Consider the following 14,208-nt stretch of genomic DNA (forward strand, 5'->3'; position numbering starts at 1 on the left):
TCTCTTAGCTGACCCCCACTCACATGAAGACAGTTCCAGCCATTCCCAGATCTTCCCTTAGGGTCCTGGCTTTCTCTTTATTCAACAAGGTCTAGGTAGGAGATGAGGTTCCTTTTAATCCAGTTACGGGAAGAAACAATGAGAAAGGGGAAAATGTCTGCCACCAATTTGCTAAACTCACTGTCTGTTCTGGAGAGTCCCTATTCACTTGTACTTCTTTGGTTTGAGATAGTTGTAAAAATATGAATTAAGAAATATTTCATTCATCTTGAGATCCCATGCTGGGAAGTGTCCCAGCAATTAGAGAATCTCCCTGTCTGTCTGTCTGTTTCTGATTAACATCTGCATTGCAGTATTGAATTGCCTACTTCTTTTTCTCATTGTATGACCACAAGAAAGCCACTTAACCCCACTCAATCTGCTTCCTCACCTACAAACTAGAAATAATAACTGCACCTACCTAATAGGGTTGTTGTGAACACAACAAATAAGCTAGCTATTTGTATTTTCTCTGTTAGAAATTGCTTGAGCTATTTGACTATTTTTCTGCTGGGGAGAGTGTATTAATTTCTAGCAGTAGTGATATAGAAAGTGAAAATTTGTGCCAACTGTAACTTCTTCCTCTCAGATGCTTTTGAGCAAGCAAAACACATACATGCCAGTAATGCAATGGCTAACCACATTCTTATCTTAATACTAGCTTTTACAGACTAAGTGAATAGAAATGAAAAAATCCATTTTAAAGAAAACAAGAGATTAGCTTTGGAACAAATACATGTTATCCCTGAGAGGGAAAGTAGAGAGGAAAAATGGAATCCTTATCTCGGATCTGCCCCACTGGCTCGGTTCAGACAAATCAGCATCTTACCAGACGCCTTTCTTGGCCCTGGAATCCAGTCCTCACTCATCGTTATGGTTTTGCCCCCACCTCCATGGCAACTGCTTTCCCTGGCTTGCTTCTGCTGGCCTTGGTCTCTCCCTGCCCTTCACTCCTCCTCCAGTGAGGCTGCATTCAGGGCACTACAGGCCAGTCTCACTTCGGCTCCAGCTCCCCTCCCCCTCCTTGATGACTCTTCCATCGTTTGACATGACTGTGGCCCAGGGTGCAGCGGGTGGCAGCAGTCTGAGGAATGTGACACTCGAGTGGCCGCCTAATTCTTTTGCATCCTCAGTCAGACTCCCATCCTTTCATGTACCTTCTGATTCATGCAAAGCTTTTCCTCCTTTTCTTCTTCTCTTAGGAAAGGGCAGGTGTGAGGCCCTCAAAAGAGACACACTGGGGGATGTTGTCCATCAATAGACAATGGGATCCAATGTCCCTACTACACTTTTATATATCTGTCCCTTACAGATTCTGGAAGCCGTCTGATATATTCACTGCAAATATTTTCTTTAATATGTTTAATTTCTTTGCCTGAAATCTGCTTTTTCCTCATTTCTACCTATTGAAATCCCCCCTTTCTTTAAAGCGATCCAGGTGTCACCTCTTTTCTGAGGTCTTCCCTGATGCATCCCCCACAGCCCCCTCCCTGGCTTACCCCTAGATGAAAGAGATCTTTTCCTTCCTAAATGGATGGATATTTTCTTTCCTCTGTGTCACACTCAACCTCTGCATTATACTTACCTGTAAGCATATTGGAGCAGCTAGGTGGCCCAGAGGATAAAGCCCTGGGCCTGAAGTTAAGAAGATTGAGTTCAAATCCGGCCTCAGATATTAGCTATGTATCCCTGAGCAAGGTACGTAACCTCTGTTTGCCTCAGTTTCCTCATCTATAAAAGGATATAATAGCATCTTCCTCCCAGGATTGTTATAAAGATCAAATGAAATAATAATTGTAAAGTGGCCTCATAAAGTACAGCACCTGGGACATAGTAAGTACTATATAAATGTTAGCTATTATCATTATATTGTTTCCTCTATAGCAGATTGCAAGCTTCTTGAGGGTAAGGACGGTGTCTTATTTCACTATTGCATCATTGCCCAGCAGTGCCTTGCCCACAAGAGGTGCTTAATTTAAAGCTCATTGAATTCTGCATCAACTTCCATTTTAGAACCAGGGGGTTGACCCCATACCATCTCTTCCATGCTAGCTGGCTATTAATCACTGTCTTGTGTCCTCAGGGCAATGATGATGACTGCCTGTGACCTGTCTGCTATAACCAAGCCCTGGGAAGTTCAGAGCAAGGTACAAGGAAACTTATATTCCCTTTGGGAGGGGGCAATTTGGGGGGGACCTCTTCTTGCTCTTTTCCCATAGAGGTTTTGGGGACCCCATCCTGACTCCTTGCTAAGTTCAAAGCTGAGACAGCATTTGCAATCACTGCACACCCTCCAAAGAATTTCAGCTGAATCATTTTTACATAGTGGATGTCATACACAGAGAGCACACTCCAGGCCTCTCTTTGGCCTCAAAAACCTCAGCTGTAGGGGCTCTTTGGTGAGATGATTTGGAGTTTTTACCCTTTTATTATTGGCAGGTGGCTCTTTTGGTGGCTGCTGAATTCTGGGAACAAGGGGATTTGGAGAGAACTGTACTCCAGCAGAACCCTATTGTGAGTAGAAATTGGAGCTCATCCTTTTGTAAAATAGGCAGCTAGGAAGTCTAAGGTATAGAATGCTGCCCTTAGAGAAAGAAAGACCTCAGTTAAAATCTTGTCCTCAGACACTTCCTAGCTCTGTGTCCATGAACAAGTCATTTAACCTCTCCTGGCCTCAGTTTCCTCAATTGTAAAATGATAATATTAACAACTACCTAACAAGATAAAGATCAAATGAGATAATACATGCAAAGTGCTTTGTAAACATTAAAGTTCAATGTAAATGTTAGCTATTACTATTATTGTTAGAGAAGAGACCTCACATTGATGTTAATGGAGAAGTGCAAACTCACCCCATTGCTACACTTCATGGAGAAATACACACAATCTATGTGGATCTGCGTATAGTATTCCATCCATGACATAAAATTTGCAGATCAATGGGTCTCCTTGCAGAAGACAATTGTCCTCAAGTTTTTTATAAAATACGAAGGAGCCCAGTGTTAAAGGTGATATGGTAAGGGGAAATGGCAGATTGAAATTAGAGGACCTGGATTTGAATCCCAACTCTGCCACTACCAGTGTGATCCTGGGTAAGTCTCTTGAAATCTTTGGGCCTCAATTATCTAATTCCTAAAATGAAGGGTTGCACTGGATGACCTCTAAGGCCCCTTTTAGCTCTAAATCCTATTATATACATTTTACAGGTGGGGAAATGGGTTCAAGAAAAGTTGAACAATTTGCCAAAGGGCTAAGGTCTCTCCCAGCTCTAAATTCTACCATCTTGTTTTGTCTATGTAAGTCTTCCCATACCTTCCTGAAACCCTCAGATCCTCCTATCCCTACCTCTACTGGATTAGAAGCAGAACCTCCCAAGCCCCTTAGTTAGCTTATGTTCTGAAGATGAATGTAGACCCAGTCATTCTATGAGGATCCATTCTGTACTGTATTTATATGATAAAAAGGACACCAAAGTGTTCCTGTCCTAGATAGCATGAAGGGTGGTTTCTGATAGCCTGTGTCAACAGTGCCCTAGGACAGACATCACCCACTTACTGCTTCCATTATTCAGTTTGGATAGAAGAAAGTTAAAGGCAAGAATGTCCTTTGCCATAGTAGCATATGTGTTGGGTTTTTGAGGTTTTTTACAATTCTTTAAATTTTAGAAAATAAGTGTTACTTGTTTATTTAATATCATAGTCATTTCCACATACATTTATAACAACCATCTCCAACTCGCCCACCTGACAATGTAGGCAATGTTCCGTACCATTTTTTTTTTTTTATCCTCTGGTGAGTTTGTGAATACAAAATCCCATGGGTTGCCAGTCAGGAGAAAGGGCTACCTCCTGAGACAGACTACCTTAGCCAACACATGGGGAGAATGCTGGGGAGCCCTCTGTGAGCCTTGGGGAGAGCTGAGCAGGTGATGGTTCTGTGACTGAGAAGGAATAATGTGTTCTGCCCTTTTTTCTCCACCTTCTGCTGACAGCCCATGATGGACAGGAACAAAGCAGATGAGCTCCCCAAGTTGCAAGTTGGTTTCATCGATTTTGTCTGCACTTTTGTGTACAAGGTGGGCCTGACCTTCATCCAGTTTAGGAGCCTGTTTTCTAGAAGCACACACCTGGTCCCCCTCACTTCACCCTGCTCCCAAATCCTCAGAAGAAGAAGGCTTTCTTCATAGCTTTCCAATTGCCTTCATACATGTCCCAGGGCTGTAGGGAAGGTGTCCAGGCCTACAGCCTCTAACACAGGCAGAGGAGCCCACACTGAAGGGCTTGGACTGTGTAATCAAGGATTCAACCATGCTGACTTTGCATCATGGAATCCTCATTGCCTAAGTCCTTCAGAGTAAGCCTGTGTCTTCCAGAAGTGACTTGCAGTAAACTCTACTTGGTGATTCAGCCTGGAGACATATACAGAATAGGGTAACATAGATACACGTGTGGTGAGGGCCACCCAGGCAGTCAGCATTTCCGGAGCTCAGGGGCTCAGCTATGGAGAGGTCTAACTTGACTCTTCTTCTGGACAGCAGTCAGAGCACAAGGGCCAGTTAAGAAACGTGGAAAGTAAGGCCTGGTTTTAGCCAACAGGCTGCCCTAAAGCAGGTGCTCTGAACCTGGGGTCTGTGAATTTGTTTCTTCACTATCTTGATAACTGGATTTCAATAGAATTGGTCTCCTTTGTAATATATATAAATTTTTTTTTCCCTTTCATGCATTTAAGAAAAACAGTATTCTGGGAAAAGGTCCATTGACTTTACCAGATTGCTAAAGGGGTCCATGATACAAAAAAAGGTTGAGGATTCCTAACCTAGAAAAAAGGAGCTGGTGCCTCATTGAGGTTATTAGCAATAGCTGCTGCCTTCATGCCCCACGGATCAATTGCCCCGACCTCCTGATTGTGGTTAGCAGGGGAAAAAAACACTTGATTTGGGAGCAGCCCTCTGTTCAAGTCTTGGCTCTGGGACTATGGACAAATCATTACCCCATTTTGATCCTTAGGTTTCCCGTCTTTAAAATGGGAATAAGAAGCAGAGTGGCATAGGAGTCAGGAAGACCTGCACTACAGTTTTTTCTTTCTTTTTTTGTTTTTTGGCTAGGCAATGGGGTTAAGTGACTTGCCCAGGGTCACACAGCTAGTGAGTGTTACGTGTCTAAGGCCGGATTTGAACTTAAGTCCTACTGACTCCAAGGCTGGTGCTCTATTCACTGCGCCACCTAGCTGCCCTCAGTTTTTTCTTAGACACTTAGTATCTGGGCGATCCTAGGCAAGTTACTTAATATTTATTGCTCAGCCTCAGTTTTCTCATCTGTAAGAGAACACCTACTTCACAGGATTGTTGTGAGGAGCAAATAAAATAGTAGACATAAAGCACTTTGCAAACCTTAAAATATTATTATTTTTGTCATTATCAGCTGCTATTATTATTATTATATTCATACCACTTTTCTCTTTTCCAGGGGCAGGTGTGAGAAAAGTACCTTATAAACTGTGAAATACTTTATAAATGGGAGTCCTGAGTGTTGTCATTAAGATTATTTTGATTTCATTTGCTCTTCATAACAGCTCCATGATATACAAAGGCCAGGGGGGTGGAGAGCACACTGAACTTAGAGTCCAGGACCTGCATGCGAATCTCAGCCCTGCTCTGTAGTAGCTCTGTGATTCCCTTTTCTGGGCCTCATTTTATCAAATTATAAGATATGGAAGTGTGACTATCTCTAGAACCTCTCTAGCTCTAAATACGGTTATCCTCATTTTACAGATGAGGGCATTGAGGCTCAGAGTCTATGAACAGTTTATTGAGACCATAGAAGCAGTCAGGAGCAGAGCTGAGATTAGAAGTCAGGCCTTTTGCTCTTTCCACACACAATTCTGCATGCCTATAGTTAGGGCATAGTTAGTGACATGGGAAGCCCAAAGCATCCTACAGGGGGATAAAGGATTTATTAAAATAACTCACACATTTCTAGTCCTCAGCTTTATTTTATTGAAAAGGACAAATAGTCCTTGGTTATTTGATTAACAAAGGCTTATTAAGTGCCTGTATGCAAGGCCCTGGGCACTGGGGATACCAAGGTAAAAAATAAAAATAGTCTCTTTCCTCAGAAAGTTTATATTTTACTAGGAAGGATGTAACATATGTACACAAATGTGTATAATATAAGGGAGGCTGTAGGAAATTGGAGAATGACTTGATTTTCAGAGAGCAGAAAGCAGCAGGGCTATAAAACAGCAAGAGATCAGGAGTCAGGAGCCCTGGATTTCAATCTTGGTTCCATCGTTACTTGCTGTGAGTTATTAGGCAAGTTATTTTACCTCTCTGGGCCCATTTCCTTGGCTAAACAAGGAACCGACATTTTAAGAGGCACACTGACAAATCAGTGAGTATCCAGGAAGGATGATCAGAACGTTTATGGAACATGAAACCACACTGTTGGACTAGAAGACTCATGATCACTATAAATATTTGAAAAACTCTTTTGGGGAAGAGGAATTAGATTCTTTCTGCTTGGCCCCAGAGGACAAAGCTGGGAGCAGTGGAAGGAAGTTACAGGGAGGCCTTGATGTAAGGAAGAACTTTCCAACCAGAGAGCTATCCAGCTTTCCTTTCAATGGAATAAGAGACTGTGTTACCTGCCTGCTAGCAGCTCCTTTGTCCTAGGTGACTGAGACCTCGTCTTCTCTCCCAGGAGTTTTCCCGGTTTCACGAGCAGATCACCCCCATGCTCGATGGCATCACCAATAACAGGAAGGAGTGGAAGGCATTGGCTGATGAATATGAAGCCAAGATGAAAGCCCTGGAAGAGGAAAAGCAGAAAAAAGCACAGGCCAAGCAAGGTCTGTAGGGGCAAGTGGGCCCTAAGGGAGGTGGCCCGGTCTGCCCACAGGCCACTAAAAAGCACCAGGTCTGTTGGAAAGCAGAACATATGAGGTAGAAGACCTGGGTCCAAATTCGAGTTTTGCAGTTTAATCCCCATGTGGCCTGAAGACAAACCAATTTTCCTCTCTGGGTCTCAGTTTCCCAATCTGTAAAATAAGGAGGGGGGTGGGGCAGGGAAAGGGTAGAACTAAATCTAAGTTCGTTCTCTTCTGGCTCTAAATCCTATGATCTCCAATTTTTTTTTTTTAAAGTAAGGAAACTACTGCTTTACCTCCCCCAATCTAGGGAGTTCATGGCTCTCTGAGAGGTGTGGATGGTGATCTATGGAGATAAATCAATTGGTCACAGAGCTCTCACCTTTTTCAGTTTCCAGTCTAACAAAAGCAACACTGCTTTCAAAACCTCCATCATTTCACCGATGTGGGTACCTGCTCCACGGACACAGGATACAACCCTTTCATATCTATAGAAAGAAATTTTTTGGCCATAGCAAACAGCATCATGAAAACCATCCCCTGTTGGCTCACCTCCTGGTGAGGAGTCAACCTCTCAGAGCTTAACTGGACTGGTGCTCAGGTTAACAGATAGGGCATCACTTCCATACCATAGTGAGACAGAGGACTCTGGTGAAGGATCAAGATAAGGACTGGGCTTGTGATGGCATTGGTGGTTAAAATTTCTTTTAAAATGTTAAAAAAAAATGGGGCAGCTAGGTGGCACAGTGGATAGAGCTCTGGCCTTGGAGTCAGGAGGACCTGAGTTCACATCTGGCCTCAGACATATGACACTTACTAGCTGTGTGACCCTGGGCAAGTCACTTAACCCTGATTGCCTAATCAAAAGACAACAACAACAACAACAACAAAAAACAATAAAATGCTAAAAAAAAAAAGTCAGTCTACCACTGTTCTGTAAAATATATTCTTAAGTTTCAAAAGTCAAGCAACGATACTCTTGAAATAGGTGGGAAATGGGAAGGGAGGAAGGGGAAGATGAGAGAGGAACCAAGGATGTGGAGTTCTATATCCCTGGGTGAGACAGGCCTACCAGAAAGGGGAAGAAAGTGTCCTGACTATTTATGACTATTTACGATCAAATGAGATAATATATATATGTGTGAAGCACTTTGCGAACCTTTAAAGCACTACATAAATGCTAAATATGTATGTGCTAAACATATTACATAGTATTGTAATAATTATTATATATTGTATTTTAATTCTTATATAACATACAATATATTATATATTGCATATATAATGTGAATATATACACACATATAAATATATGTGTGTGTGTGTTCCTTTTTTTTTTTTTTTCTTGTGAGGCATTCGGGATTAAGTGACTTGCCCAGGTCACACAGCTAGTGAGTGTCAACTGTATGAGGTCGGATCTGAACACAGGTCCTCCTGACTCTAAGGCCTGAGCTCTATTCACTGTGCCGCCTAGCTGCCCCTGTGTGCATGTTCTTAAAGAAATGCCAGGGCCCACTGAGGTTAACTGACTTGCCTGGAAGGATGGCCCTCAGCGGTTATCTAGCCCAGCCTTCTCGTGTTAGAGATAAGGAAACTGAGTCCCAATAAGGTGAAGCAACTTGTTTCTGGTTGCACAGGTGGCATCCAAGGCAGGAGTTAAAACCAGGTCTTCCAAATCGAAAGCTAGTTCTCCTTCTACTGGTCCCACATATGTACTAGAGGCCAGGCTTGTGTGGTCTAGGGTCACGCCAATAGTATAGATGAGAACTGGGATTTGGAAGACCCAGGTTCCTGACCCCAAGATTTGTATCTGATCTTCTGTGCCATGCTATCTTCATAGAGGAACGATTACAAAAGTAATCCTACCAATACTTTAAGTTTTTTAAGTATTTGAGAACACTTTTATACCATTATTTTACATAATCCTTACAACCCTATGATCATGGTAAACATGGTACTTTATAACTTTATTATTTATTCCCACTTTATAGAAGAAATCATGGTATATTAATAAAGGCCCTAAGTTTCAGGGCCTGGTGCCAACATCAATTCTTGGACAAGTTATTTAAGTCTTTGAGCCTCAGTGTTCACATCTGTAAAATGTGAATACTTATACTTGCATCACCCACTTCACAGGATTGTTCTGAGGAAAGTACTTTGTAAACCTTAAAGTAATATATACACATGAGTTATTCTTGTTATTAATATCATTCAAGCTGAGAAAACTGGGCCTCAGAACAATCACATAAAGACACAATGTAGGGTAATAACCCAGCTGGGGCTAGAATCCAGGTCCCTGAAAGGCTAGTCCAGTGTTTTTGAACATCTATTTTTTTACAGCAGTATTCTACAAGCATTCTTTAAGTAACAGAGAATCATGTATGCAGAGCCTCATGTTGGAGGCCATGGAGCATACTAGGTGCTAGGTGCAGGCATAGTGTGTGATGGTGGGAGTAGAGGCCCTGCTGGTGACTACAGCTATCCACTAACAATTTCTAAAGCATGATTTCTACACATTTGGAGCCCTCTATTAGAGGAGAGGCTGTGCAAAAAAAAAAAAAAAAATGCAGAAGTCACAGTGTCCTGTTCCCAAGGGGAAATATTGTTGAGGAAGAAAATCAGTGGAAAGAGCATTGAGTCTCAGTTTTCTCCTCTGCACAATGTGACTTGCATTACTTATATCAGAGAGGGCTGTTTAATCAAAGGGATGTGCAAGCCTAAACACCCTGCATAAATATGATCTATCAATTGTTTCAGGCCATAGATGTGCAAGACATTCCCCAGGGTCCCTCCAGTGTCCCATTCTTGCTCTCAACTGGCTGTCAGACATGCTCCTCTGTTATTTGCATTTTAAAATTGCTGTTCAGTCATTTCAGTCTTCTCCAATTCTTCATGAATCCCTTTGGGGTTTTCTTGGCAGAGATACTGGAGTGTTTTGCCGTTTCCTTCTACAGCTCATTTTACAAATGAGGAAACTGAGGCAAACAGGGTTGAGTGACTTGCCCAGGGTCACACTGCTAGTAAGTGTGTGAGGCTGGATTTGAACTCAGGTCTTCCTGGCTCCAGGTCCAGCACTCTATTTACTGTATCACCTAGCTGCATTTTAAAATGGGATCCTTTAAGAGGAAGAGCCCCATTCCTAGTTGCTTTTTGGGGGCAGAGAAAGAAGATAAAAGTAAAGAGCTTGGTCAATAAGTGAAGTGTGGTACAGTAGAAAAAGTGCTGCATTTGAGTCAAAGGCCCTGGGTTTCTAATCCTCATTCTGTAGCTATCTGGGTCACTTTACCTTTTGGGTATCAGTTTCCTCAGTTGTAAGATGAGGGGGTTGGATGAAACGAGCCTTAAGGTCCCATTATGAATGAATGAAAACTACGGAACTTTATTGGGAGAAATGAGACCAAAATTTGAGGGTTATTTCCTGTTCGCTGGTGAGGAATATAATAACCAAAGGGAGCAGAGAGCATAGGTTAATGGGAATACTCCCCCAAGGTGTGCCAACGCCCTGGGCTTATGGTCTATGCTTGGTGATAAAAATTATAATAATATCAAAGGTAATTTACAGACTGAATTTAAATGAGAAAAGTTGTATAAAATGCTTTCCAAAGCTTAAGATCCTATATAAATGTTAGCTATTTTTATTTTTGCCAATTAAAATGCCAGCAGGATTTTTTTCTACAAATAGACAAAATGATAAAGAAACTTCTTGGGAAAACATGCCAGCAAGACAAAGATGATCAATAGAGGACGACTTGACCTTCTGGAGTATATTACCCAGCCTCACCTAACCCCTTCCCCTCCCCACCCCAACCCAGCCCACTCCCTTTCCTTCATCCTTATCTGAACTCATAAACCCTGGAATGTATGGTCTTCTCCACTCATTCTATTCCCCAATCAGATTTTGGGGGCTGAGAAGATCCTGGGCTATTGCAGTGGGAGGGGCTGGGCAAAGTCCTTTTCTCCTCAGAACCTAGAGATCTGGTTTACTGAAGCCCTGTTAGGTGAAGTAGATGTGGAAAATATGTATCACCTAGATGGCAGCTTCCTGTCCCTGTCTTCCCCCCTCAACCTCCCTAGCACAGGACAGAGAAGAAAGGACTGGATCTGGCATTGGAGAACCTGAGTTCAGATCCAACCTCTGATGCTGATTACCTACAGGCAAGACCTTGGGCAAAACATTTAACCTTCCTAGGCCTTAGGTTTGGCATTTTTTTTCATCTGTAAAATGAGAGGGATAAATCGATTGGCCTCTAAGCATCCCTTCCAGCTCTGCATCAATGATCCAAAGCTGTGGGTCTCCTCAGGCCCAGAGCTGAGTTGCTTTGGGGCTCTAAAGGGCTCTTAGGGAGGCTTTTTTATGTGGCATTGCTATGCCATTCGTCTGGCGCACCAGAGGCCCTGGGTATCTCACTGGGGAAAAAAGGCAGGAAGCAGTTTAGACCTTGGTCAACTTAGTTATCTTCACGAGTTCAAATCCAGCTTCAATCACTTACTAGCTATGTGACCCTGGGTAAGATATTTAACTTCTGTTTGCCTCAGTTTCCTCAACTGTAAAATGGAAATAATAATTGTCTGTATCTTCCATGTTGTTGTGAGGATCAAATGAGATATTTGTAAAAGTGCTTAGCATAGTGCCTGGCATGTAGTAAGCACTATATAAATGTAAATTATTGTTATTATTATTATCCAAGATTCCACACTTGTACAACCCCAACACCCTCCCCCTCTCAATCTGTTGCCAAGTTCTGTCAATTCTGTCTTGACAACATCTTTTGTATACACCCCTTTTCTCATGATGCTGCTTTGGCACAGGCCCTCAAATCAAGAATCTTCTTACTCTGTCCCTCCTCCACTCAGCTGCCAAAGTGATCTTTTCCTAAAGAGCAGGTGTGATTGTGTCTCCTCCCTATTTAGTAAACTCGTTGTTGTTGTTCAGTTTTTCAGTTGTGTTCAACTCTCTGTGACCCCATTTGGGGTTTTCTTGGCAGAGATACCGGAGTGGTTTGCCATTTCCTTCTCCAGCTTATTTTACAGATGAAGAAACTGAGGCAAACAGGGTTAATTGACTTGTCCAGGGTTACACTACTAGTAAATGCCTGAGGCCAGATTTGAACTCAGGTTTTCCTGACTCCAGGCCCAGTACTCTATCTATGGAGCCACCTAGATGCCCCTTAATAAATTCCAGTAGCTCCCTATTACCTCCAGGATCAAATGTAAAATTCTGTTAGACTTTCAAAGCTTTTCACAACCTTTCCCCTGCCATCCTCTCCAGTCTTCTTATACTTGAATCCCCTTCATGGTCCAGTGACACTGGTCTCCTTGCTATCCCTTGCATACAACACTCCATCACCCAACTCCATGCCTTTTCACTGGTTCTCTCTCATGCCTGGAGTATTATCCTGCCTGGTTTCCCCTCAAGGCTTCCTTCACAACTCTACTAAAATCTTACTTAATGCAAGAAGCCTCTCCCAATGTCATTCAGTGCCTTCCCTGAGATTACCTCTTATTTATTCTTGCATCTTGTAATACAAAGCTGTTTGCATGTTGCCTCCCCACCCGACTCCATCAAGATTAGGGTGTGAGCCCCGAGGGCAAGGACCAGACTTTTGCTTTTCTTTGTATCCCTAGAACTTAGTACAGTGCCTGGCACATAATAGGTGCTCAGTAACTGTTTGCTGCTTTGTTGTATTTACTCCTAGTTCTGCCCTCTGGAGCTGAGGAGAATAGAATCACTTCCTCTTCCTTGGGACAGCTTTTTAGATATTGGAAGACAATGATTATGATCTCCTCTCCTTTCTGCTCTGCCCCCGAAGAATGGCCAAGTCTTTATCTTTCACCTCTGGAGCCTTTCACAGTCTTTTTATTCCTTATTCAATTTGTTGACTTTGAGAGTCCATGGGCACTGGCTCATAGATTTGGAGTGGGATTTGGAACTGGTAAGGACCTTAGAGGCCATCCACCCAGTCCAATTTCCTCATTTAGCAGATGAGGAAAGTTAAGGGTCAGAGTGGGTAAATGACTCACCCAAGAGGGCTTAGACCAATTTGACCATGCAGAGCAAAACCAAGACTCATGGTTTCTTGTTTTTTGTTAGACACAACCTTCATGGAAGCCCTATTAGGCCAGATTCAGGATGCTTATTCTATTTTGGTCTTTGGTTTGTGAGTGAAGTGAAGCTCATGCTGGTGACATTTTTCAGCAGTGTTATCTGGGAGTGCAGTCTGTCTCCAGAACTGGCATTGGTCCTTCTGGCATAATAACCTTGGCAAGGGGAATTCTTGGGGTGACACAGAGAGTAACAGTGGCCAAGCTCTGACATTTAGGAAACCTTGGTTCCAGCAGAAGGTCCCAGGTTTCAAAGACTTCTTTTAATTCAAATAATGGTTAGGATCTCTTTGAGGCCTCCGCTCAGCTCCCAAAGTTCCAGGCACTCTGCATACCTTTTCACACCCATCAGAAAGATGGAAATTGTGTTACATCTGATAGAATTTTAAAATGAAAGGAAGGTTAATTTACGGTTAGAGAAGAGCCTACACAGGTAGAAATATAGCTAATTTCCAATGAAAGCAGTCTAAGTTAAAATACAAGATAAAATATATCAGTGGTGTCTCATAATATTGCTTTTCTGCTTACCATAACTTTTCATTATTATTATTATAATTATTATTATTCCAGTTCAAGAGCCTAAAACCAGACTCTGGTTAAGGAGATGAAATTTATTCGTTCATTTACATAAGAGGCAATCTGACACGGTCAAAAGAACTTGAGACTGAAAGTCAAGGAGACTTGGATTTGAATTATGACTCTGACACTAACATGCTCCAAATTTCAAATTTGAGATTTCATTTAGTTTCATTGTTGTTTAGTCATTTTTCAGTCATGTCCAACTCTTTGTGACTTCATTTGGAGTTTTCTTGGCAAAGATAGTGGTATAGTTTGCCATTTCCTTTTCCAGCTCATTTGGCAAATGAGGAAACTGAGGTAAACAGGGTTAAATGACTTGCCCAGGGTCACCCAGCTAGTAAGTGTCTGAGGCCAGATTTGAACTTAGCAGGATGAGTCTTCCTGACTCCAGGCCTGGCACTCTATCCATTGTGCTACCTAGCTGCTTCTTTGACCCAGAATTAACACTACTGCGTCTGTACTCCAATATTAGTACTAAATTTAGCTCTTTGCTCAACTACTTCCTTACCTGGAGCCGGTCATTTCTGGATCACATTTAGAGCTGGAGGTCACCTAGCTCATCCCCCCTCATTTTTTCAGATGAGGAAGTTGAGCCCCAGAGAGATTTAGTGACTTGTCAGGGGT

The 14,208-nt window shown here is 42.4% G+C and overlaps 1 protein-coding gene across 1 annotated transcript in view; it reads left to right on the plus strand.

Moving 5' to 3' along the window:
• The window catches only part of PDE6A (phosphodiesterase 6A), a 79,188-nt gene that overhangs the window by 61,128 nt on the left and 3,852 nt on the right, over positions 1–14,208 (plus strand). Inside the window, exons 12-15 of the mRNA XM_027841767.1 lie at positions 2,123–2,186; positions 2,479–2,553; positions 4,031–4,114; positions 6,738–6,885. Of these exons, the coding sequence (XP_027697568.1) occupies positions 2,123–2,186; positions 2,479–2,553; positions 4,031–4,114; positions 6,738–6,885 (371 nt within the window). The remainder of the gene's footprint in view (positions 1–2,122; positions 2,187–2,478; positions 2,554–4,030; positions 4,115–6,737; positions 6,886–14,208) is intronic.

The sequence above is a fragment of the Vombatus ursinus genome, unplaced genomic scaffold (genome assembly GCF_900497805.2).
Source record: "Vombatus ursinus unplaced genomic scaffold, bare-nosed wombat genome assembly UNPS02014863.1, whole genome shotgun sequence".
Taxonomy (NCBI): Eukaryota; Metazoa; Chordata; class Mammalia; order Diprotodontia; family Vombatidae; genus Vombatus; species Vombatus ursinus.